The 26,406-nt window shown below is 41.1% G+C and overlaps 1 protein-coding gene across 1 annotated transcript in view; it reads right to left on the bottom strand.

Annotated features, from left to right (window-relative positions):
- VWA8 (von Willebrand factor A domain containing 8) overlaps positions 1-26,406 on the bottom strand; it is a 3,458,065-nt gene that overhangs the window by 1,432,141 nt on the left and 1,999,518 nt on the right. Inside the window, exons 32-33 of the mRNA XM_044071701.1 lie at positions 18,573-18,698; positions 18,086-18,189 (exon numbers count right to left, since the gene is read on the bottom strand). Coding sequence (XP_043927636.1) covers positions 18,086-18,189; positions 18,573-18,698 — 230 coding nt within the window. The remainder of the gene's footprint in view (positions 1-18,085; positions 18,190-18,572; positions 18,699-26,406) is intronic.

Here is a 26,406-nt window from a genome sequence, read left to right on the forward strand (position 1 = left end):
CAAGATGGGTTGCAAACTGGCTTAAGGACAGAACCCACAGGGTTAGAGTTGCTGGCGCTGTGTCAGACTCCAAGCCGGTCACAAGTGGTGTCCCACAGGGCTCGGTCCTTGGCCCCCTATTGTTTGGCATCTACTTCTCAGAAGTACAGGCCAACATGGGAGGACTTTGGCTGACAAAGTTTGCAGATGACTGCAAACTGGGCGCCATAGTGGAAAGTGCATCGGACACTGATATCCTTCAGAAGGGACTCACGGAAACAGATAGCTGGTGCCAGAGCCATGGCCAGAAGTTAAACGCCAAAAAATGTATAGTCATACCCTTCGGAAAACAAGGTAACCCCAAGCTACCATATAGGTGGCAATCCACTAAGCACAGAAGAGGTTATCAGGGACCTGGGGACCCAGGTTGACAGTGGCCTTTCTTTGACACTCACATTGCTAAAGTGGTTAGAAAGACCTTCTACATTGCCCACCTGATCATGAAGGGATTCACATCCAGATCTAGTGAGGTCATTGTTCCCTGTACTCTTCACTTATCAGACCAATGATCGAGTACAATGCCCCATTCGGGATGTATCTCACCCGACATCTGCAGCAATTGGAGAGACCCCAAAAGTTCCTCACCAAAAGGATAAAGGACTCCAAAATCTGTCATATGCTGCCAGATTGAAGAAACTCCAGCTCTATTCAGTCGCATACCGCCTGCTCAGAGGTGACATGTGCCTGACATACAAGGCCATGTCCAACCCGAATTAATGGACATGCTCCACCTCAAAAATCCAAATCCACCAAAACCACTAGAGCAAGCGACTTAAACCTTAGCACGGATATAAATAGGACGTGCTGGAGGGATAGATTTATCACTCAGAGACTCCCTATGCTGTGGAATAAAATCCCGGTCCATGTGAGGCAGAGCACCTCGCTGACTCTGTTCAAGAGAAATCTAGACCTGTGGATGGGAGATCGTAGGTTTACCCCGGGAATCATCTCTGGGTCACTGCTGGACAGAGGCACAACAAACTAATGGGCACAGTATTTTTTCATATAAGGGGTGGCGTAAGCCACAATAATTTGGGCTAGGCTTATAAATGCCTTAGGGCAGATAGCCTAGTATAAACCTATGAACCTATGAACCTATGAACATGCATGGTGTGTCTGTGTGTATCTGTGTGTGTGTGTGTGTGTGTGTGTGTGTGTGTGTGTGTGTGTCTGTGTGTGTGTGTGTGTTTGTGTGTGTGTCTGTGACTGTGTGTGTGTGTTTGTGTGTGTGTCTGTGACTGTGTGTGTGTGTGTGTGTGTGTGTGTGTGTGTGTGTGTGTGTGTGTGTGTGTGTGTGTGTGTGTGTGTCTATTGTACTTTACAGTATTTCTTTGCATTCACAGGTGATGTAGGTGCGTTACCCTCCTGCGGTCCATCTGATGTTAGTGTCCCCACAGATACTAGCGGTGATGAACATATGCATGAGGTACAGGCAGGGTTGTCAGGGGCTGAATCTGTGCCAATGGTTACCATCCCAGCTATGTCCCCCTGTTCCCCGCACACACTTCTGCTGCCAACACATACCGCATCACCAGTGGCCATAGAGGAAGGCCAGTCAGCGTCTATTAGCGTGGAACAGGAATGTGTGGTGGCTACAGAAGGTGTGTCTACACACCATGGTGTCAGTGTAATGACTGCAGATGTGCCACACAGGCATGTGGCTGGTGCTGCTCGTAGGAGGACCTCTGGCAGACATGCACCTGCAGAACAGAGCACAGCAGCTGGTATCACCAGACGCATGTTCCAGACTGTAATGGCGGCACAGGCACGTGCTGAACGGCAGAACAGAGAAGGGCAGAGGCTGCAGAGGGCTGCTATCCATACCCTAAATGACAACATCCAGGCATTGGCAAATGCTCAACAGCAGATTGCTAATGTTCTGGATAGGTGATTAGGTGAAATGGTCGGAATCCTTGACCGAGGCATGGCAATCCACGTGCGGGAGCTGTCTGTGCTGGAACATCTGGTAGGAGTGAGGCGTAGGCCACGTGGACGTAGGCCGGCGACACCACCTAGTGTAGGTCGATGTGAGCGTGCCACCTCACATGCCCGCTCCCATAGTGCCGGTAGCAGTAGCAGTGCAGCTGGTGCTGCGCTGTCAACACCAGGACACAGCAGGCCACGTGGACGTGGCCCTGGACATTCTCAGCAGGGACACGGTTCCAGCAGACATGTGTCGTCGGACAGTAGCCACTCTGTACCTCCACCTGGTAGTGCCCGTGCAACCCCAGGCAGGCACAGGTCATGTGGCCGTGGACGGACACAGTGAGCTGTACAACCTGCTCTGTACAATCTGAGGCTGTCAATTATACCCTGTGTAGGCCTCACAAATGGCAGAACTGTGTACACACATACACGCACACAGCAAACACAACTGTAGGGCTCCACAACATCCACATGCATTCTGCACAGACATGTCCAGTCAACTCACTGGCCCTTACACACACATGATGTTATCCATTGGTGCAGCCTATGCCCCTGGCAAACATATCACCCTGTGCATATGATGAAGCCTGTGCCACATCCCTGTCATCCACACCATCGGTGCAGGGCTATGCACAAATATTCTGATGCACAGGGTGAACAGCATAGTGAGAGGTGTATGTAATATTACCTGTGTATGCATAGTGAGGAATGTGTATGTTGCAGTGGTTGTGTGTGAATACTGAGAGATGTGTATGTGATATTACCTGTGTATGCATAGTGAGGGATGTGTATGTTGCAGTGGTTGTGTGTGAATACTGAGAGATGTGTATGTGACATAGGTTGTGTACTGTCAGCATGCACCGGTCATACCATGTAGTGCAGGTGCAGCATGCATTGTGATGTGTTCACGGTATGTGTCTCGGTTACATCTGTAGCACCATGTTGGTTGTGATACCCTGGTGCCCTCCTATGGTGTACTTGCATGTGCCTACAGGTAGCAGTGTTTGCAGTCCCCCACGTGTAACTGTGGATTACTCACAGGCACGTCTGGCTATATCAGCATGCTACATGTACCCTCAACCTGACTGTTGGAAACACCAACATGACACAGATGTCCGCACATATACTGCACCTGACGCATGTGGTCAGTGCCACAGGCTACACTGGACAGAGACGTGACATACATAGCAGGACACATTACAGGTATAGTGACATGGTGCAAAGGTTGTAGACAGCGGCCTGGCCAATGATGTTGTGAGGTGTCACTTGGTAGCTGGAGGCCACACTGTGCAGCAGTAGGACCCTGTAACAGTACAGGAACATGGCCACATTCACGGGGTGTACACCACTATAACACACACCCCATAGTGTGCAGGTGGGGACCCTTGCCTATGTGGTCATCACCCTCACAGTACTATGCACCCACACGACGTGTCACAGAGAAGGAACATGCACAGGTAGCCAGTATGGCTGGGACCTATGGCATCAACAGGGTAGTGCAATGCATCACCATTACGGGTTAGTCACCACGTGGGGTTAGTGATAATTTCTCACCGTATATTAGCATATACCCTCACACCAAGCACCTCACATACATACAGACACACACACACTGTGGTGACCACACATGTGTATACGGACAGCCGACGTGTGTGATGCACCACACCGGCCGACGTCATGCTTCCCACACTGACGTATGTACAGATCTCTACAACGGTGTACAAGGATGTGTAACAACTGGGACATATTCCCTGCGATATGTGGCATCTCTGGTCACACATTCAGACACACACATGGCAATACTGGGAATGATACACCTGGCATATGATGACACGTTTGATAGACATGCAGTGGTATTGATTGCATTATGTGTACCAACGCTATATCTGGCAAATGTGCTGCTATATGCACACGGGAGGTTGTAGGTGTTACAGGTGCCATGTGACATATAGTTGGTAACACCTGACCGCTGTGTATGCATTATGTCAGCACTGTCACGTAACAGCGACATAGCGTACTGCTTGCAGATGGCATGATAGGATGGTGTGTGACACAACTGTGAACCACCCCCTGCACACATACATCTACACAGGTGGTACACCACGTTATGTACACATATCCCTCCATATGTGCTGTTTGTATGTCACCGTATACAGGTGTCAATGATGGGTCTGCATTGCGACTGCATGTCGTAGGTAGGTGCAACTATGTTATGGACATCGGCCACTGCACATGCATGGTTGCTGCATGCACAGTACAGATGTCACATGTGTCTCCTGTTGCCATGTTTGTATGCATTGCTATTGTTGGACATGTGTGTTGACATACATAACACATGGACTGTGGTATGATATCACGGGTGTCACAGGCGACCAGTACAAGGGTATGTGTCCCGGTCAACATTGCTACCCCCTGTAGTGTGAGCATTCAACAGACATGGGCCCACCTTCCATTCGCGTGTGTAGCATTGATTAGGCCACTGTTATGCACGAGGTACATCACAGGCTATGCATGTATGCGTTGTGTGTGCAGTCCATGCACACATCCAAACAATCACATGTATGACATATCCAGACGTGTGTTCATTGGTGTACAGCAACAGTCATGTGTCACAGCTGTGTAAGGGCCATGGTATGTCTTGAGCCGACCTGTGCATGTATACTGGTATCATTGCAATGCATAACACCTGTTGGATCCCTGTTGGTACATGTGTACTCTGCACAGCTGGTGTACACCTCTGTACAGCCCAGTGGTCATGTGTCACATGGTGTTGTGGTACTGTAAGGCTGTGTAGTGCTGCACCGACGACATGGTGCTGACTTGACAGCTACAGTGTACACTGCAGTGTGTACGTGTGTGACCTGCACCTGTGACAGCTGTGATGGCAGCTGTGTGTGTACAGGTCACTGCATGTGTGACCGCCCTGTGCGTGAGGACAGTTATACCTTCCTGTGCCCTTCTGTACTGTGCCCTTCTGTGTGTACACTCCATCTGCATGCACGACAGGCCTTTGCAACAGCTAAGTGTGTGAGCATGCCCATTATGCTGTTGTGTACATGGACACACAGTACAGTCCATGTACACAGTTGTGTAGATGGACACACGGTACAGTCCAATCTGAGACCTTCCGTGTTTACACTCCATCTGCATGCAAGACGGCCCTTTGCAACAGCTAAGTGTGTGAGCATGCCCAGTATGCTGTTGTGTGGATGGACACACAGTACAGTCCATGTACGCAGTTGTGTAGATGGACACACGGTACATTCCACACTGCGCCCTTCCGTGATTAGACTCTGTGTGCATGCAAGATGGCCCTTTGCAACTGCAAAGTGTGTGAGCATGCCCAGTACGCCGTTGTGTAGATGGACACACAGTACATTCCACACTGCGCCCTTCCGTGATTAGACTCCGTGTGCATGCAGGATGGCCCTTTGCAACTGCTAAGTGTGTGAGCATGCCCAGTACGCCATTGTGTAGATGGACACACAGTACCCAGTACGCCGTTGTGTAGATGGACAAACAATACATTCCACACTGCGCCCTTCCGTGATTAGACTCCGTGTGCATGCAGGATGGTCCTTTGCAACTAAGTGTGTGAGCATGCCCAGTACGCCATTGTGTAGATGGACACACAGTACATTCCGCACTGCGCCCTTCCGTGATTAGACTCAGTGTGCATGCAGGATGGCCCTTTGCAACTGCTAAGTGTGGGAGCATGCCCAGTACGCCGTTGTGTAGATGGACACACAGTACATTCCAAACAGACGTGTGATACTAAGCGTGTGGGCATGGCCACTGACATCCTGTATAGCCATGGTGGTCATCCAGACAACAGATGTCCATTTTCAATGTCACGATGGATGCCTACATTGAACACACTGGTTGCTGTCTCAAAGGGTGTACTGTCTGTGGCGCATCCCGTATCTATTTAGTGTTGTAGTGCTCCGTAGATATTTAGTTGGCCCGATGACAGCACTGCCGTGTTTGTCTACGTCTACCTTGGGACAGTAATATGCTTTCAGGCTGCACACTCTCTAAACATTCCCTATCGGCATCTTTGCCTTTGCGGATTATGTCACCCACCTAGAAGTATGCCTCTGGGAGTGCTGTGTTCAGTAATCTCGGTAGCGCGTTCTGTAAATGCGTAATGCTCTAGTGTGATAAGGTAGTTAGGTGTATGTTCAACTCCTGGCCCTGCCAAGTGTGTGTGTGTGTGTGTGTGTTTCCAGCTGCCTGGGGACACAGTAATGCTTTTACATGCCTCACAACACATACATTCCCTATCGGCGTCTTTGCCTTTGCAGATGATGTCACCCACCTAGAAGTATGCCTCTGCGAGTGCTGTGTTCAGTAATCTCGGTAGCGCATTCTGTAAATGCGTAATGCTGTAGTGTGATAAGGTAGTTAGGTGTATGTTCAACTCCTGGCCCTGCCAAGTGTGTGTGTGTGTGTGTGTGTGTGTGTGTGTGTGTGTGTGTGTGTGTGTGTGTGTGTGTGTTTCCAGCTGCCTGGGGACACAGTAATGCTTTTACATGCCTCACAACACATACATTCCCTATCGGCGTCTTTGCCTTTGTGGATGATGTCACCCACCTAGAAATATGCCTCTGGGAGTGCTGCGTTCAGTAATCTCGGTAGCACGTTCTGTAAATGTGTAATGCTGTAGAGTGATAAGGTAGTTAGGTGTATGTTCAACTCCCGGCCCTGCCAAGTGTGTGTGTGTGTGTGTGTGTGTGTGTGTGTGTGTGTGTGTGTGTGTGTGTGTGTGTGTGTGTGTGTGTGTGTGTTTCCAGCTGCCTGGGGACACAGTAATGCTTTTACATGCCTCACAACACATACATTCCCTATCGGCGTCTTTGCCTTTGCGGATGATGTCACCCACCTAGAAGTATGCCTCTGGCAGTGCTGTGTTCAGTAATCTCAGTAGCGCGTTCTGTAAATACGTAATGCTGTAGTGTGATAAGGTAGTTAGGTGTATGTTCAACTCCCGGCCCTGTCAAGTGTGTGTGTGTGTGTGTGTGTGTGTGTGTGTGTGTGTGTGTGTGCGCGTGTGTGTGTGTGTGTTTCCAGCTGCCTGGGGACACAGTAATGCTTTTACATGCCTCACAACACATACATTCCCTATTGGCGTCTTTGCCTTTGCGGATGATGTCACCCACCTAGAAGAATGCCTCTGGGAGTGCTGTGTTCAGTAATCTCGGTAGCGCGTTCTGTAAATGCGTAATGCTGCAGTGTGATAAGGTAGTTAGGTGTATGTTCAACTCCCGGCCCTGCCAAGTGTGTGTGTGTGTGTGTGTGTGTGTGTGTGTGTGTGTGTGTTTCCAGCTGCCTGGGGACACAGTAATGCTTTTACATGCCTCACAACACATACATTCCCTATTGGCGTCTTTGCCTTTGCGGATGATGTCACCCACCTAGAAGTATGCCTCTGGGAGTGCTGTGTTCAGTAATCTCGGTAGCGTGTTCTGTAAATGCGTAATGCTGTAGTGTGATAAGGTAGTTAGGTGTATGTTCAACTCCCGGCCCTGCCAAGTGTGTGTGTGTGTGTGTGTGTGTGTGTGTGTGTGTGTGTGTGTGTGTGTGTGTGTGTGTTTCCAGCTGCCTGGGGACACAGTAATGCTTTTACATGCCTCACAACTCATACATTCCCTATCGGCGTCTTTGCCTTTGCGGATGAGGTCACCCACCTAGAAGTATGCCTCTGGGAGTGCTGTGTTCAGTAATCTCGGTAGCGCGTTCTGTAAATGCGTCATGCTGTAGTGTGATAGGGTAGTTAGGTGTAAGTTCAATTCCCAGGCCTGCCAAGTGTGTGTGTGTGTGTGTGTGTGTGTGTGTGTGTGTGTGTGTGTGTGTGCATGCTCCCATCTGCCTGGGGACTCAGGCTATGCTTTTAGATGCTTCGCACCACAGATATATCCTGTTGACGTCTTTGTCTTTGCGGATGTTGACACGCACCTAGTAGAATGCCTGTGGGTCTGCTGTGTTTAGTAATCTCGGTAGCGCGTTCTGTAAATGCGCCATGCTGTAGTGTGATAGGGTAGTAATGTGTAAGTTCGATTACCAGCCCTGCCACGTGTGTGTGTGTCTGTGTGTGTATGTCTGTATCTCTCTCTCTCTCTATATATATATATATATATATATATATATATATATATATATAAAATCTATTTTCTGCACATAACTCTGCTCTTGCATGGACAGCTGACTGTTTCATGTATCGCATATTTGCATAGGAATGGGGTATGTTGCAAATCCCAACACTGTCCATGCAACGTCCGTGTTACGGGCGGTGTTACACGCACTTACAGGCGTTTGCTGTATACCTTGGCAGACATCTATCCTTGCTGTACTCTCACTGTACTTGTACACACCAGAGGCTTCATGTATCATGGCCTAGTTTTGCTGTGTGTATGTCTATTTGTGCTGTGTGCATGGCTGTGGGTATGTCCCACTATCATCATTTGTAAAGGTGACAGCCCTATAGGTACTTCATGTAGACTGCTGTGTCATTTGACATGTCAGCACATACCTGCGGACAGTACTGTACGTCCTACTGCAGCGCATTTCATATCTTCTGCGTTATCTTGCAGTCGATAATGCTGTTTCCTCACACATGTATCTGTTTCTGATCATACCACTCCAGCTCCTAGAGCAAACTTCTGGACAAGGCCTTATCTGATAGTGGGACACATAGGGGCAGCATTGACATGCTGCTCTTACAAACGTAGATAGTTGACATAATAATAGGTTTTGCATTAGTATGGCTTTTCTGACGGATTTGGTGTCTTAATCACATGTTTGTCATTATTTCATGACTTCAGTTATCAGGAATGTGCCAGAATGGTACTGATGTTACGTGGAACACACCAAACATATGAGGCAGAACTCTGCACATTCTGCGTAAATCTGTACAGTTGCAGAGTATGTGTCTGATACAAGATATCAACTTTCTGACACCAATACACACATTGTATGGCGGCATCACAGGCCACATGCCATTACATTTATGTTGCAGGACACACCCACCCAGAGAGTTGTATTCCTCACACAGGCCAACAGCTGCTTATCCACACTAATTAGTCTATCATGTACCGTATGTGTGCGCCGGTATTTGCGCTTTCCGTCAGTGGCAGAGCTCACGTACGAGTATGGGGGACTGGACATTGTTACGGTGACACTGCATGACACCCTGAGGGACACATTACTTTTGTGTCTATTAAACTTCCACATTGACATTCACAGGGCATACGTTGTCATTCACATTTGTCGGAGTACATGCGTATGACTTGTACATGTTTTCTCATTTGTCCTGATGTCTTTCTTCTCACCAGTCCACCTAGTATCACTAGTTCTGTACATGTATTTTGGACAGGTTACCTTCATACCCCTAACCTGTACACATTATGGGTAAACACCCTGACGTTTGACCTTTGCCCTTGTTAGATTTGTCATAGTAATGTGCCTTTCTGGTAAATTGCTGGCAAGGCATTACGAACTGTGCGGTTAGATAATAGTGACTGACATTTCCATTACATGATTAGTAACACTCATAACATTCGTATTCCTGGCTACGCCAGTATTCTCACAACGTTCTGACTTTGTCTGGGGTATATCTAATATAGTCCCTATTTGTATTTCATGTACTATGCCTAAGTGCAGCTGTCTTATTCTGACAGTTTGCCAATTATGGTTACCATCTTGGTCGTACGCATATCCATCCATGATAATCGCCTACATGACACTGATATAGGGCCCTACATATTCCCAAAATGGTTTACTCAATATCCAGTGGATGGTTTGCCCCATTATTGAGAATATAGGCGTGTGCTATACCCACATCACTCCCACGGGGCGGGCCTACGAAATCTCTGCCAAACAACACCTAGGCCCATTTCTGCATACCCATGATTCCCATACCTGACAACCCTCTACAGTACCCATTACACATGTTTAATGTGAGCGGTACTGAAGTGTGGAGACACTTATATGCACTCCCCACTCTCCGGATATCAGTTCGTGCGCCATACATTCTATCGACACATGTGTCACCACCCTTGCACCTGCTACTGTTGCATGTACAGCTATATCGTATTTGCTGAGGTCACTTATTTTGCATCAATGTCGGTTGACACTACGTATGGATCAATTTTTGGGTCCTGCAATGGACACCTATATGCATGTTTAAAGTGTAGAACTTGCTGGACTGTCACTTTCTGGCCAATGGTTTGGAAGGCAGTGGTTTATTCACCTTTCGTGCATGTCTGTTTGTCTACCCATATTAGCTATAACGTGGCCTATTTATGTACATATGTCATATCTACGGGACATATGTCTGTTGTGTATACATATATACATGTACAATCCTCATTTCATAACTTGCTTTGGTTTACGTCTGTGGATTATGTGTATACACATATATCTATATCCATACCATACCTTTCCACTGTACAGATTGTCGCAGAGTGCACAGCTGGTTGCCTCTTTATCTTCGGTGTGTTTTACATAAACCTGTGTCTATCTGGCAATGAAGTGGCATTTCATTTGAGACTTACGGTGGGAAATACTGGCAAGCAGTTCAGGTTACGACTGCATACCCTTCAGAGAATCCATGCTACTGACACACACGTTATTCTATCCACTTTCTATGTTTGTTCTGGCACATATCTGTGGTTTGTCCCTATTTGTACTGGTAGTTTGCATGCCTTTGTCCGGTTTCATACTTTACGGGGTTAACAGGTTTGAGCCATGTATATCTAACATGGGGGAAACAGCATTCATTTACTATGCTGTGAGCGGATCACACATGCACAGGCGCACTTGCATTTCCTTATTGTGGGTTACGTGCAGGCGCACATGCATATCCTTATTGTGGGTTACATATGGTTACTAAGTCTTTGTGCTTACGTGGGCTTTATTACTTGTGACAGTACCAGTAAATTATCTGTAATCCGGTCAACGGACGTATGCGAAACACACGTTCACCTTTACATATTTAACTGTCTGTACAGCACAGACGCATTCATTACACTTTCACATTATATGTGCTGTAGTCGTAGTTGAACCGGGACTGCATTCACGTTGGCCGGATGCTGTAACCACTATACTTTTGGTGTTCTGACTCATTTATATGCATACCCATAGTACATAGCTAGATTAACATATGCCTCACCGCTTCACTTACGACACAGGCATCCATTCTCCTGCTGGGAAAAATGCGGTACTACATGTTATTCCCTACTGCTCTGGACCCAAGCTGCATATTTAATCACTGCAGGGATATTCAGAACCCCAAGGCTTATAGTCCTGACACATAGAGGTCTTTAATTGTCAGGGTGTTCATGTGGTGATCTGGGTTTAGGCTTGTCCGCCTGGTGAACGGAACTGCCCTGACCGTGTTCAAATGTCAGACAAAGCACATGGACAGGGTTTGTCCATTTTAAACATTTTATCTGTGTTTACAGACACAGGTGTTTGGGCACCTGTCAGCAGCTTATAATGTTGGCAATACATAATATGGGTGGGGTGGTTACAATACATAATCCACGGTGAGTGGTGTTCCCATTCACATTTGACTATTTCCTGTATTCATTCATACGTGGATTATTATTTTGCACATGACTTAACTATGAATTAACTACAGGTATGCAGTAGTACAGTCAACATATGTGAAGGTTTGTTACATTATAAATGTACGGACCTCTGTAATACTCGGGGACTACCCCACATCCTTCACAACATTTCATGCTAATGTACATACTATTATTCTGTGAACTTTCGAAGTTTGTGAGAGCAGTAATTACATCTGTCCCTATTTGTCCACCCATCCTTTTAGGCTTTGTCCAGATTTTGTTGCTGTAATAGGTTGAGAGGTGGTGTCGGTATGTGATTGAGTTGAATATATACTGTCGATAATTCAGTGGGGAGTAGGGTTACCTGTTCCTCTTTGCGAGGGGAAGTCCCACTTTGGACAGTTGTGTCCTGCGACGAAACCTAAGACATGGCAAATGTCCTGTGATTTTAAGACAAAAATATATTTCTTATTTTCTTTACTAGTTGCATGATACAGGTATTTTGTATTTGGAACACATAACTATTATTTGGGATAGCATAAGCTATTCAAATGCTATGAAATAAGCTTTTATCTTGGCATACAAGTGTAATTCTGTCCTTTGCACTGGCCGGGGGTATGTTTTATCCTGCAAATTCTCACATTTCTACAATGGATGTCCCACCTTGGGCATCTGAACAGGTGGCAACCCTAGTGGGGAGACCTGCATGGTGGACAGCTGTTCCATCCTGCGTAGTATGTTTTGCATGTCTGTCTAGAAACCTAACAGTACCGTGACTACACATACATGTTTTGTCCAGATGTGTACAGTACTAGACACCGTGGCGTGTAAACAACTCTGAGGTTTCAACAGGTTACTTATCCCACGCGGGATGTACACACATTTTGCCGAAACATGAACGCGCGGGCATTTGGATTTACGTAACTGTGATGGGATGTTTACAAACGTGGGATACATATTTGCAATCCTGACACTGCCTAGGACGATACTTCCTACTACATATGGGGAATACTCGCTATGTGTAGGTGTACGGCTGCGCAAGGCTGGTAGCTGGATTTGGTGGACATTCGGACATGGGTGCGGGTTATGTGCTATACAGGGGTTGTTGCGTATTGCATTTGCATGCCCGCATATAGCATCCTATGTGTATGTGCCAGTTACGTTCCTGTTCATGTGTATAGCACATTTTAATATACATATGTTTGTGTGTATTTCGTATACAATTTGGACTGTCAGGTTTCTTTACGGTTGTTATATAGCCACAACCTCCCAGCTGTGTACTATCACTACCACTGTGGGACTGCTGGTGACCCTGCCCATGGGGCTGGATGTGTGTATTGGCGGCGAGATGACATGATGCGCTTCGCTTCCACTGGGTATAACTACTTACAGTGCAGTACATTATGGACACACGATTTTAAATATCATTTGTTCCATGGACGAAAACTCATATTGTGTTGCGTGCATTTCTGTTTGGTTCTCCATTTTGTGTGGCCGGGAACTGTCTTGCATGCTTTGCATACATTTCATTATCCACGGACACTGATAGGTGCGACTACTATTGCAGGCAGACTATAATATTCAGCAGTTCAGGTTGCTTATCGACAGCCGACATTGACACGCCTCCGGGCGCAGCTTAGTAACGCCCCATGCACTCGCGCATGTGTCCTATGCACGTGGATGTGGTGGCAGCGCACCTTCATTAATATGCATATGGCGCTACTACACCATATATATGCCGCATGGCCGGCGCAGGCCTTACACCGGCCTTGCGCCGAGCTTCATGAATCCGGGGGGTAAGTGGCTCTAATATCTAAAACCCAGTAAAGACCTGTGCGATCTGGCTTCATATAGGCCCACTTCAATTTTAAACCATGATTATAAAGTGTTTATATCTATAATTGTTAAAAAATAGGAAAGGTGATGCCAAAATTGATAAATATGGAGCAGTGTAGTTTTGTGGAGGGGAGGCAAACATTTAACAATGTTAACAGAACAATGAAGATCCAGACAGAAGCAGAATGTAAGAAAATACCGCTGTTACTGGCGGATCTTGAAGCAGACAAAGCATTCAACAGAGTCATTGGGATTTTATGAGAAGGGCAATGGAAGCATTTGCATTTTCTGATACAATAATAAGGTTAATTAAAAGGATATATGAGGGACCACAGACAAAAAATCAAAGGGGGGAAGCTTCTGTCTGATAAGTTGTGTCTAAAAAGAAAAAACAGACAGGGATGTCCTCCTTCCCCTTTGTATTTGCTGGCAAAGAAAATAAGGGATTCAGAAATTCAAAAATATAATTGGTATGGCGTTTAAGAAGAGCTGGCTTTACTTAAAGATGATATGATTTTGTAACACATGGAACCAGAAAAGGAGATCTCAGTATTGTGAAATATTTTGAGACAGTTCCATTTTTTTCCAAGATATAAAATTAATGATGATAAAACAAAGGCTATAGCTATAAACTATGTATCTGCACATGAATTACCCCAGCAATACCCATATTTATGGGGGCATGATAAAACAAAATATTAAGAGTATGGCCTAAAAAGGATTTGGCTGTTGCAGCTAAGAATACTTGGGAGATGACTAAACAAAAGAAAATACCATAACTGAGAAACTGGAAACTCGTGTCTATGGATATGGTTAACAAGATACAAACATTAAAAATATTTGTAGCCCCTTTAGTTTTATATACAAATCAGGCATATTTTTATCAATCAGAGAAGAAGTTGTGGATATTAATTAATAAAGAGTTGAATGATTTTATTTGGGATTGCAAGAGTCAAGTGGGATAAGTTGATCCTCCCAATAAAACAAGGAGATTTAGGATCACCTGTTTTGAAGGGATATTTTAGAGCTACACAGTTAAGGCTCCCATACATAACACAAGTAGAAAGTTACAATTTAAAGTGGAAAAGGATGATGAAGAAGCAGTTTTTTTTTTTTTGGGGGGGGGGGGATGTAATTCAAGAACTAAGGAGTGAATGGGATTTTGGATGCAGATCCTGAAGGAGAATAACAACAGTTATACAAAACATTATATTCATAAAGTAGCAGAAAGTATTCTAAGAACTAAGCCAACAAGAGAATGGAGAAAGGAGATTCTGCCAAAAGGGATGTCTGCAATTAGGGGTACAGAGATTAGATAAGAGGGGGTTGAATTTACTGGAGGAAGATGGCCAAGAAACCAAGGTACTGGGAGCAGATAATTAGAGAAGGAAAAATAATAGAATGGAAAGAGGCCAAGAAGACATTTGGATTGCTGAAGAGTGATTGCCTTCTCTATCAGGGATTGATATCAGCGTATAGACAAAGAGAAAGGGATAGGAGAATTCTAAATAAAAGACCTGAACTGGCTGAGTTTTTAACTGAATCTAGAAATGAAGCTGCTGTTGTTAAAAAGGGATAATTAGTAGGGCATATAAAATTGCGCACAATAAATATAAGAATAAATCAGAAAAGGTTAGAAAAGATTGGGAAGAGAGATTAGATATGCAATTCGCAAAGAAATAATGGGAGGATATATGTATGGCTCCCGAATATGCAACACAATCTAGAAGATACACAATTTTTGCCTGGATGTGTTTGCATAGATACTTTTATAACCCAAACAGACTCCAAAGAATTTTTCATGTGGTATATGGCAAATGTTGAAGGTATAAGAAAAAACAAAGTCCACAAGGTAGGCAAGCAACCCTCCACCCACGAACCAGTCAGTAAAAAGAAAAAAAGATAGTGGACTTTTAGGGCTGATGCCGCAACTCCACACACTTTAATGTCACATAAAAGCAAAAACAACAAACAGAAACCAAGTAAAAAGGTGAGCACTTTCACAGACAATAATACCACTGATTCTTCAGACCTAATAACAACAGCTCTCCTACTCTATATATACTAATCAAATACCAATTAACTAATTAAGCACACACCTAAAAGCACAATCCAACCTGTTTAATACTGCTTTTGTGAGGATAAGAACAATACAAAAATAAACTTGCTCATAAATACATCATATATATAGAAACATCATATATAAAAAAAAAAAAAAAAATCAAGTATAAAGCATCATATAAAAACAAGTCATGTGTAAACATAGCAACAATATCTCCAAATAAATGCACCTAATATTATATAAAACTCTAAGGTTCAGTGCTTAAGTTGTTGTGCCTTCAACATTGGTTTTATAGAAACCCGATCATTCAACCCAGGAAACCTGTCTTCACCCAATCATATAATCCACTCTTGTTTTATCAAGCTGTATTATTCTTGAAGTCCCCACCTCTAATATTAACAGCTAAGAGCTCACGGGCTAAAAACTTAAAACTATGACTCGGACCACTGTCCAATACATGCTTAGCTAAGGCATTAGTCGCTTTCTTGTTCTTGATATCATTAATATGTTCAAGAATCCTCTCTTTAAAGTGCATATTGGTCTTCCCTATGTAGTACGCAAAGCATACTTTGCAATAGGCAAAATATACTAAGTCTTTGGTCAGACAGCATACAAAGAAGTATCTACTAGAAACCCTCACGTGAGGTGTTCAAATCTACCTCCTGTATGAATAAAACTACATGCTTTACACTTCTTACAGGGGAAAAGTCCCCTCATGGTCTTGAAACATGTTAATGATATCAAGAACAAGAAAGTGACCAATGCCTAAGCTAAGCATGTCTTCAACAGCGGTCAGAGTCATAGTTTTAAGTTTTTCGCCCTTGAGCTCTTAGCTGTTAATATTAGAGTTGGGGACTTCAAGAATAATGCAGCTTGAAAGACCAAGAGTGGATTCTACAGTTGGGTGGAGACAGGTTTCCTGGGTTGAATGATCAGGTTTCTATAAAACCACTGTTGAAGGCATGACAATTTAAGCACTGAACCTTAGAGTTTTAAATAATATTAGGTGCATTGATTTGGAGATATTACTGCTATGTTTACATATGATTTGTTTTCATATGATATTTTATACTTGATGTTTTTTATATATGATGTTTTCTATATATATGATGTATTTATGAGTAAGTTTATTTTGTATTGTTCTTATCCTCACAAAAATAGTATTAAGCAGGTTGCATTGTGCTTTTAGGTGTGGACTTGGTTAATTGGTATTTGACTGGTATATACAGAGTAGGAGATCTGTTTTTATTAGGTCTGAAGAAGCAGTCGTATTACTGACTGTGAAAGCACTCACCTTTTTACTTGGTTTCTGTTTGTTGTTTTTGCTTTTATGTGACATAAAAGTGTGTGAAGTTGCTGCATCAGCCGTGGAAGTCCACTCATCTTTTTATCTTTTTAAATGTTGACGGTATGATGTGGAAGAAAGAGGTAAATGGGAACATATGTTTGGGGAGTTTAATGAGTTTGAAAACTTTAAAAATTCCCTATAGAGTACTCTGTAAAGAATACTAGGTGAGCAAAAGAGTGTAACTAAGGAAAAAATGTTTTTTCTTGAGCTGGGATACAGAATCTGAATTGCCTAGATGTAGTAAGCCCTTGTGTTAAGGTTAATTCTAAAAATGCATAAAAATACCCTACCCCCACCGATGAGACCCATAGTCTCAGGGAGGAGATGGGTTACTGAACATTTATCTATGTGGGTAGAAGCAAAGTTGAATAATCTGCTTGCTCATTTTCCTAGGATTTTGAAAGACACTGCACAATTTTTATCAAAATTGTATGATGCTTGCCAAACTTTAGATTTGAAGAATGTGTTGATGGTAACCATGGACGTTAATAGTCTGTTCACGGTCATCACAAATGAATTTGGGTTAAAGGCAGTGGAAGAGGCTGCCAAAAAAAAATAATTACTGGAAAATGGAAATCACTATCTAAACCAACTACATTTGAAGTAGTGAATATTGTAACATAAATAAAAGAACAAGTGAGATCTTTAGAAAAGGGTAGGAGTAAATTACATTAAAAAATGGAAATTGTGGAAATAATAACTGCAAAATAGTTTTGGGGGTGGAATGAGGATTAAGAGACTGAAGGAACTGAATAATTTATGTAATGTTGCTTAGATTATAAGATATATAATAATATATGTGATGTATAATTGTTTATAAATGTGAACTTGTTAATATGGTTTGATTACTTTTACATAAATATACATTTGTCTATGTCGCAAGGTATAATTCAATAAAGGTGTTTAAAAAAAGGTGATTACTTTTACATTTTCTTTGCATACCAGAAATGGTCAAAAGCTATGAAAAACAGAATAAAAGACTATACATACATATATAAATATATGCAAACATGTATGTGTGTGTGTGTGTATATATATATATATATATATATATATATATATATATTTATTTATTTATATATGTATATATATATATATATATAAACATGCATGCACACACACGTATGTAATTTTATCACACACACACACATACATATGCTTACAAATATTTATTTTATTTTTGTTTTATGTTCTTCAAGATTAATTAGTGTCTCACTCTTGTTACATACTTCCATGAACAATTTTCTGTTAAGCCTGTTCTAATAATCATACTTCTACCTATTTAATCTCATATAAAGCAAATACCTGTTGTTAATCCAAATCCGGCACTGGCTGGCTCCTCATTAACCCTGTACAGCTGGCAAACGTCAGAATGTGGCATGCCTGAGGGCTTAGTCAGCAAGAACTTTCTGCAAACAGTGAAAAGAAACACTGAATAGGGGAAAGGTTCACTTCATCAGCCTATATCCTTAACAAGTTAATCTCTCTTGCAATTTGAAGATGCCTGACAGTTTTATAAAGCAATATGTGTCTCAACTTGGAAAACAAAACAGTGCCAAAATAAATTTGAGAAAAACTGTAATCAAAACAACTCTGAACATATTTAGGAAAGTTTACCCAGGAGCAAGATTTCAATAAATAAAATACAGCTTCTTTGTGACATTTATGAGCCAGCCCAGACATCTGTATATTAAAAATATGCAGTGTATAAATAGTAATGCTGAAGTTTTTCCATTATGCCTCAGTTTTGGATCTGAAACAACAGGTTTATCATAACTTAAGAGTAACTTACTGTCTGGTCTTGTTTTCCACCAGCAGCCACCTGTCTTCCGTGACTAGAAAAAGGGAATGTAGACTGATGGGCAAAGAGATGGTGTGAACACGTCCTTCCAGAACATCCAAGATATCCAAGTGTTTCCTACAAATTACAGACAGAAAGACTAGAAATGATTACATAGCCCTTGACAGTCAAACACATACCTGTTATTATTCCCCTTGTTTTGGCAATTTGCCAATACAACAAAATAAAATAATTCAAAAACACACTACTAAAAAATACATGCCCACCATAGTTAAAAATCGTTTTATACACTTTTAATATTCATTTTTTTATGCATTCATTCATTCTGGCACACAAATGCATGTGCTGAGATCCTCCATAGTGCAGAAGAAAAGAAGAGCCAATGTAACAAAAAGTGGGTCCCACATCAAGGGGTATAATACTTAAATGATTAAAAGAAAAAGGTGTCAATACATGAGTCTGCAAATGGGACTAGAAGCAAGAACAGTGGACAGTGTAAAGGACTCCTAAGAGACATAAAAAGAAGTGAGAAGGCTAGAAGAGTTATGCAAAACACTGCAAACATAGCAGAACAAGACTAGTAGGATCAAAAAGAAATGAAGTCAACAAAAATAAAGATTAATACCGATGTTTACTTGATTTCTGAAGGCTGATTAGCTTACAGAGTAAAAAAAATGTTTATATCTTCGTTGCTGGGGGATGAGCAAAGGTACTACAACTTGAGAAAGGCATCTAGTATTCTTATTCATTCTGTCAGCACTATTCAAATTGGGCTGTACAGTAGGGTTTGTGCAACACAGAATGGCACCTGAAAACCCAATGATGTAATAAAACTCAATGCACAATGAATTTAGACCCTGTACAGAATAGTACACTGACATGAATTTCTATGATTCATGTCTATGAATTACGGTAGTGTCCACTGGCATACTGAACACAGTGTGCAAGATGCATTTATGGTACCTAAGCCCTATGTTTATGAAAGCAAGGCCTGTTCTTTTTAAGTTATGGGAATGAATTACATTTTAAGTGAAAAGTTTCTTCTTGTAGTGCTATGCAACATTTTATTCAACAACAGTAAATCCTCAACACCACTAGGCAGTCCTCTGAAAACAGAGGTTCCAAGCAATTTGGTTATGAGCCCTAGGCCCCACCCCCCAATTCCAACAGTAAATTGTTTCTTTTCTAATCCCAAGATTACTGGAAAAAAATACAGAGGTTATCCTCTTTCTCTACTTTATGTATGTTGTAGATCCTGTGAACAGACTCTTGACCCTTACAATAAAAAGCATAAAAACAGAATGAGGAATAGCTGTGCAAGGTACTTTCTGTTATTGCAGATCCTAAAATCATGCACCATTTGAAAGTGAAAAACTGACAAAAATGAGTTTCAGAACTTTGATTACTAAAGCACTAAAGTCTTTAGACACATACTACGGCCAGGATTGATATACCTTGGAGTGTATCCCTTAAACCAAGCTAGAGAGATCTATGAATAAGAATATATAATCAATATCAGCAGTGAGAGGGACAAAGCCCTCCTACAGAAATTCTTTATTACATGTTTTAATATTCACTGTTTTAAAAGACAACTTTATTTCAGTGTTTGAAATTCTGTGATTCACAGTTGTGGGCTTAGGACTTCTGTCATACATTCACTCAGATCATCTGGATGCCTGCCATAGTATTCATTATTACTAGATAAATGAATTGACAGTCAAGTTCTATTCAGCCCAAATTTCTAAGCAGCCATATCTCCCACTTTCAAATGTAATCCTCCCACATACCTCTCAACTGGCCAGAACTTTGCATCATGGCCACATTTTTGCTTCATAGTACTGTCTGTCCCTAATAAAATTTGTATTTTTCTAGCAAAACACTGAGGATTGAAGTCACTACATTATGGCATACATTTCCATTTCAGACTCCATATCCTTCAGAAAATACATACTAATGCAAATCTTATAATTCTAGCAACTTTCCAAGTCTCTAAGACCATTGTTTAAAATATGTCCCTATTTATGGGCCTTTGTTTCCCCATAATTTTATGCTTTGTCCAGATTTCTTATGTTAAAAGGTTGACAGGTAATCCCTTCCAGCCCCTGGCAGAGACGGATCATGGTCAAATGGTGCCCCTGGCAGGGTAGCCTCCCCGCAACCATTCCATTATCCTATTACTTGCCTCTCTCTTCCCAATTACCATAAGTGTCCATTCTATTTAACTTTTACAATGCTTACAGAGATTTAATTTAAAACCTTGATTTGAAAATTTAGAGCACAAACACTGATGGATTTTTGTTAAAGAAAAGAAAACAGTCTCACACTGCAAATATAGTTAGCATGAGCAACAGTAAACTTCTCTTCCCTTGAAACCCACATTCACTGAAAATGCATTTGGCCAGTGGCAGATTATGTGTACATTTACATCCACAGACATCCCCAAACCCAGCATTTACAGCTACATTGTTGACTACATCCCTCTCAGATGCTGGTGTCAAAAAATTAGTAACAACAATAACGACCAAAGTCATATATTTCTAATTTGTTTCACAAAAATACACAGTAAACAAAGTATTCCTGCTTAATGCTTAATTCTCACACACAGAGGAGTACATACATACAGAAAGACACAAGCGCACACACACACACACACACACACACACACACACACACACACACACACACACACACACACACACACACACTAGTCCTGCAAAGCCAGATTGACTGTTTAAAAATGACAAGATGATAAGAGTATAAGGCACTTTCATCCACAGAGAGCCTCCAACCCCACCAGCAGTTATAATCACTTTGTTGACTGTGGACACCAGTTATTGGTATGAAGAAATAAATTGCATTACTTTACTGGATAAACTATATGAAACGGTATGAAGATCTCCAGCGTCATAACATAAGATCCAGCCATGTATCAACCACTTGATACTATATGCTAAGTCAATATACATAATGTCGGCAGAAGTAAAAGTCAACCAAATAATTCCACATTAGGGAAAACTATCACTAGTGCGCAGGTTGCTGCTGGCAGACAATTTTGCTTTTCAGTGCTTCATCTAAAAATACAATCAATGCCTGCTTCTCTTGAAGAATAAATTGCCTATGCTGCTGGTGATATTGACATAAAATTTCCTGAACTAGATCAGCTATACAACAGGAAATATTTAGCAAACAACAACAGGTTCATAATTACTAGGCATGCCGTCCTGGAGATTATTAAGGAGCCTAGCCCAAATTCCCAATTGCTCCATAGCATTATCTGGTTAAATAACTTGCTCAGTGTAACATAGGAGGTAAATGAATGTACAAAGATTCAAACACTATACCCTTGCCACAGGAAGCAGTTCATTAGCTTTATTCCTCTCTGCTAATGCCAGATTAAAAGCTTTCACTTAAATGCAGAAATCCTTTACAATCCGATGTACAGAAGACCGTACCAAAGTAATATGCAACAATGACTACATAAGGAATGCTGAATATCAAATAGGTTGTGTCCACATGGGGGGAGCTTGATGGCTAGCAAACATAAGGTCAAAAAAACACACAGAAAACATGTAAATATCAAAAAATATATATAGAGTGGAGCTCTCACAATGACAGATGTCACTTCTGATCGCTTTCATTAACAAGATTAAATTAATGTTTGTTTTTTCCATTTAAAGCTGGTCATTCAAGTAACGTTTGACAGTGTTGTTACCCCAAAATGTCCTTAAATTTTGAAAAGAATTTGAAAAGAATAAGAGAAAAAATTGGTACTTTTAGTTGTAATGGCTGCACTATACTTGATGGTATTCACACTGGTAATATGTTTATACACCCACAGACAACAGAGAGAGATTTTAAAAGTTTTGGAACTTGTGAAATCTGAAGAGTTGTGTATGCAGTCCCACACATCTCCAGCTGCTTTTATGCTGGTAAAACTGAATGTCCACTATATATTTATGTTAAGGACTACTTGGAGGATATAAGAAGAGGAAATCAAAGTAATACTTTGTCTAAGTATCACATGAAACAGATCATATTTTCAGCTTTAAGTTCCAGGTGCAATAAATATATTTTTCAAATGCAATAGGTGGACATTTTAAAAATATTTGAATCTAGATGGCAATTATATCTGAACACAATGTGTTTGTTAAATGAACCTCTAACTATTAAGCTCTACCTGACTACAAGAAAATGTGTTAACTAAACTATTAGTCTCTTCTTTGTTATTTAGCAATTGTATACGTAGCCATGGCAACCATACTTCATAGTGTTACTTCCACTGTGACTGGTTTATGAAAGTCATGTGACTTTTTAAATTTCTCATTTAATTTTGTATGTAACTGATCACTACTGGTGCTTGATGAAGGGCTAGAGTTTTGTCCAAAAGCTAAACTTATGTTTTTTTTGTTTTGTTTTTTAAGTATTAAGTTTTGTCACTGCATTTTAAGTACATTAATTAAAAGTGAGCAGTTTCAGTCAATTACGTATCATCCCAAGCACAATTTTTGCTGCCTACTGAAATGTTATGGACCAATACAAATATTTAAACATGTTTTTGTATCTTGAATGATTACAGGGTGTCATGCCATTTAGGACTTTGATCTGTTGTAGTCTCATTCAACGTCTTACAATAAGGTTCCGTTCACTGCCTTGTTGTTTATGTAATAGTAGTGGGAGTTCTTGAGAAAGGTTTCTCAGACTGACATTCTCAATGAATACTGTTTGGAGGGCATTATGACTTTAGTATTTTAGAGGCTGTACTTGGCAGGTACAGAATGGGTTGTGGAAGTCTATTCATCCCTCAGGAGTGTTTTTGACAGATGGTAAGTTACGTGGTAGACTCTCCATGTCCATCTTAATCTTGAGGATATGCCTAAGGACCTGACGGCTTACACCTATAAGATAGCAGGCAGGACATTTGCTCACACATGAGATGGATGCTGACAAGATCAGGTGTTGTGCTGGTGTCTCTCCAATATCTCCCTGTCTCTGTTTCCCTATCACCCTGCCTCTCTCCCCCTCTCTCTCTCTTAGGCCATTGACAATAAGTGGAAAGAGTATTCACTTCCAGAGAGGACTTGAAGACTGCCGATGTGATGGACCAAAAAACTGTCAGAGTCTATGACTTTTGTTTTATTTCCTGTTTTCTTCCCTTCATCTTCCTACACCACATATTATCTATAATAGCCACCAGTAATCATTTAGATAGGTCTTAATAATTTCTGATTGCCTGTGGTAAGTGGCTGGGTTAAAGAAAGGACACTCACTGTAAACTTCAGTGTCCCTCTTCTTCCAAAGTCAATAGATCCTGCTCTTATGTGGGTCATGTCTGGTGATCTAACAGACTGCAGGAACATTTTGAAGGTTTGTGCTGTTTATGCATCACATGCAGAAATTCTGCAAACAGCGTACATTAAGAGTCAAACTGCGGTTAGATTCCAAGATGGTGGATGTCCTATGAACACCCTCTCCATGAGGCTCCTATCCAAATAATCAGAATCTTTTTTCTTTTTTCTAATAAGAGAAAATTTCTGCTATCCTATACTTTCTTAAACTGCATCTGACTGAACTGAGGAATTCTGGATCCATATTCAGAGAATACTTGTTTTTCTAAGCTTTAATACTTCAAGGGAATTATCCACCATGTGTAAACTCCAGGCCTGAATAGGCACAACACAAGTCAAATCAGGAACAGTTTGCTACTGCTGTAAAGATATGGTGAGAGATTCAGAGAACATGGAGATACAAACTAGCAAGACCAAATTGTCTGCAATAGTCTCCCCAGAAAAGGAGACACTTTCTAAAAGACAGAAAGTAAACAAACAGCTTGACACAACTAAATCTAATGCCAAACAGACGTCGGAGGCTAACATTCACATGAAAGATCTTAAAGAAGCATTGCTGCCACTACAGATGGTGGTACAAGGCTTTTCCGAGCAGTTATCCAGTTTTGGTAATAAATTAAATCAGACTATGGAGCCCATGGACAACATAGAAGAGACTGCCAAGAATAAAGAGCTACAGATCACCTTGCTAAAGGAGGAGTTAAGTGCCAAAAACTCTCCTTTAATTGACATTTAACAGAAAATTATTGATCTGGAAGCGAGAAGCAGGTGAAACAGTATACTAATAAGAGGTCTACCAGAATCATACAACAATCAGCTAATTGAGACCATTCTACAACTGTTCGAGTTCATTTTAAAAACTGGTCCAAATACTAGTGGAATTGTAAACAACTGTAAACTCCAAACGAATGAAAGAAAGAATAACACGGCCGGACTGCAAAACACCGTTTTTAATACTTATTTTAAACGCTTAACAATGAAAGCACGTTTTTCGTCCCGTTTGAATACAGGACTTCTTCAGAAACTAAAACAATTTAAAAATTCTAAGACTGGTTTTTATACATCGTTTCCAAAAAGCGCGCCAAATCCTGAAATTACTTTACTTTTTAAAGGCATATACAGCCTAACAAAAAGAGACTGAAAAAAAGAGATCATTTTGACGTGAACAACTTTACAAATCCCTATGGTCTGAAAAAAGAAATAATTTTGACATAAACAACTTTACAAATCTCTATGGTCTGATATATATTATTGGATACACATTCTTATCTACTTTTAATTTTTTAAAAATCAAAACATAAAATATATATATAAAAAAATATATATTAACCATATAAAATGTATAATATATAAAATATGATATAATGTGAAATATATGATATAATGTGAAATATATGATATGTAATCATTATAATATACGATAATCCATATATACAAAACGTATATATTTATATATGCAATTATGAAGTTACATTACATTCAACATTTCAGATACTGGAAAATTCTAAACAAACATTTATAAAATTCATAAATTCATGCTCCCCTGTGCTTAAAGCCAGGGCAAGACCATGGTTTTCTCATAATAAAGAAGAGCAGGGCAATAAGTTGAAGTAATCTGATAAATATGACAAAAAACCCAAGGTAATGCTACGTTATAGTAATAATGTGTATGGGATATGTGATATTATTAAGCAAAACTGGAAGATACTAAGAAGTGATAGTCATCTGAAAGATACTTTAGATGAGAAACCTAGATTTACTTTCAACCGAAATAGTAACATAAAAGATATGCTATGCATAGAACCAAGGTTAACAAATAAGAAGGCTAACAATGTTTCCTCTGCACATATGAGAACAGGGACCTTTCCCTGCAGGCATTGTAAAGCATGTTCAAATGTGAATGATTTAAATTATTTTATACATCCTGTTAAGAATAAAAAATATACATTTGAGTTTTATGCAGATTGCCACACAGAGAACGTGGTTTACTTGGCATGCTGTAAGTCATGTCTGTGTTTTTATGTTGGAAAAACTAACTGTAGGTTAAAAACAAGAATACTGCACCACTTGTCAACCATTAGACAGAGGGATAAACACAATGCATTATACCAGCATGTTTCTAGCTTTCCAGATCACACTTTTGTTTTTATGATTCTGCATGTTGCACAGATGAAAAGGGGGGGGGACATTGCATGCAGAATTAAGATGGATCATACAGTTGGCTGCTGATAACCCACCTGGGTTAAACAGTTCTGTACCTTTAATAAAACCAGCCCTAAAGGAAAAGGCAGGTCAAGTATAGAAAGTGACTGGTTATTTTTAAAATTGTTTTAGTATTTAAAGACTGTCATGGTTATGTGAAGTTTGTCTGATGAAGGGTTTTTTAACCTGAAAACGCTTACATTTTATAATAAAAGATTATGGCCGGTTTAGACTCTGTTTCATTTGTTTTTGGATCTGTTCTTACAAGAGGTTCGAGA

The sequence above is a fragment of the Protopterus annectens genome, chromosome 5.part0 (genome assembly GCF_019279795.1).
Source record: "Protopterus annectens isolate FY-2018-M chromosome 5.part0, PAN1.0, whole genome shotgun sequence".
Lineage (NCBI taxonomy): Eukaryota > Metazoa > Chordata > Ceratodontiformes > Protopteridae > Protopterus > Protopterus annectens.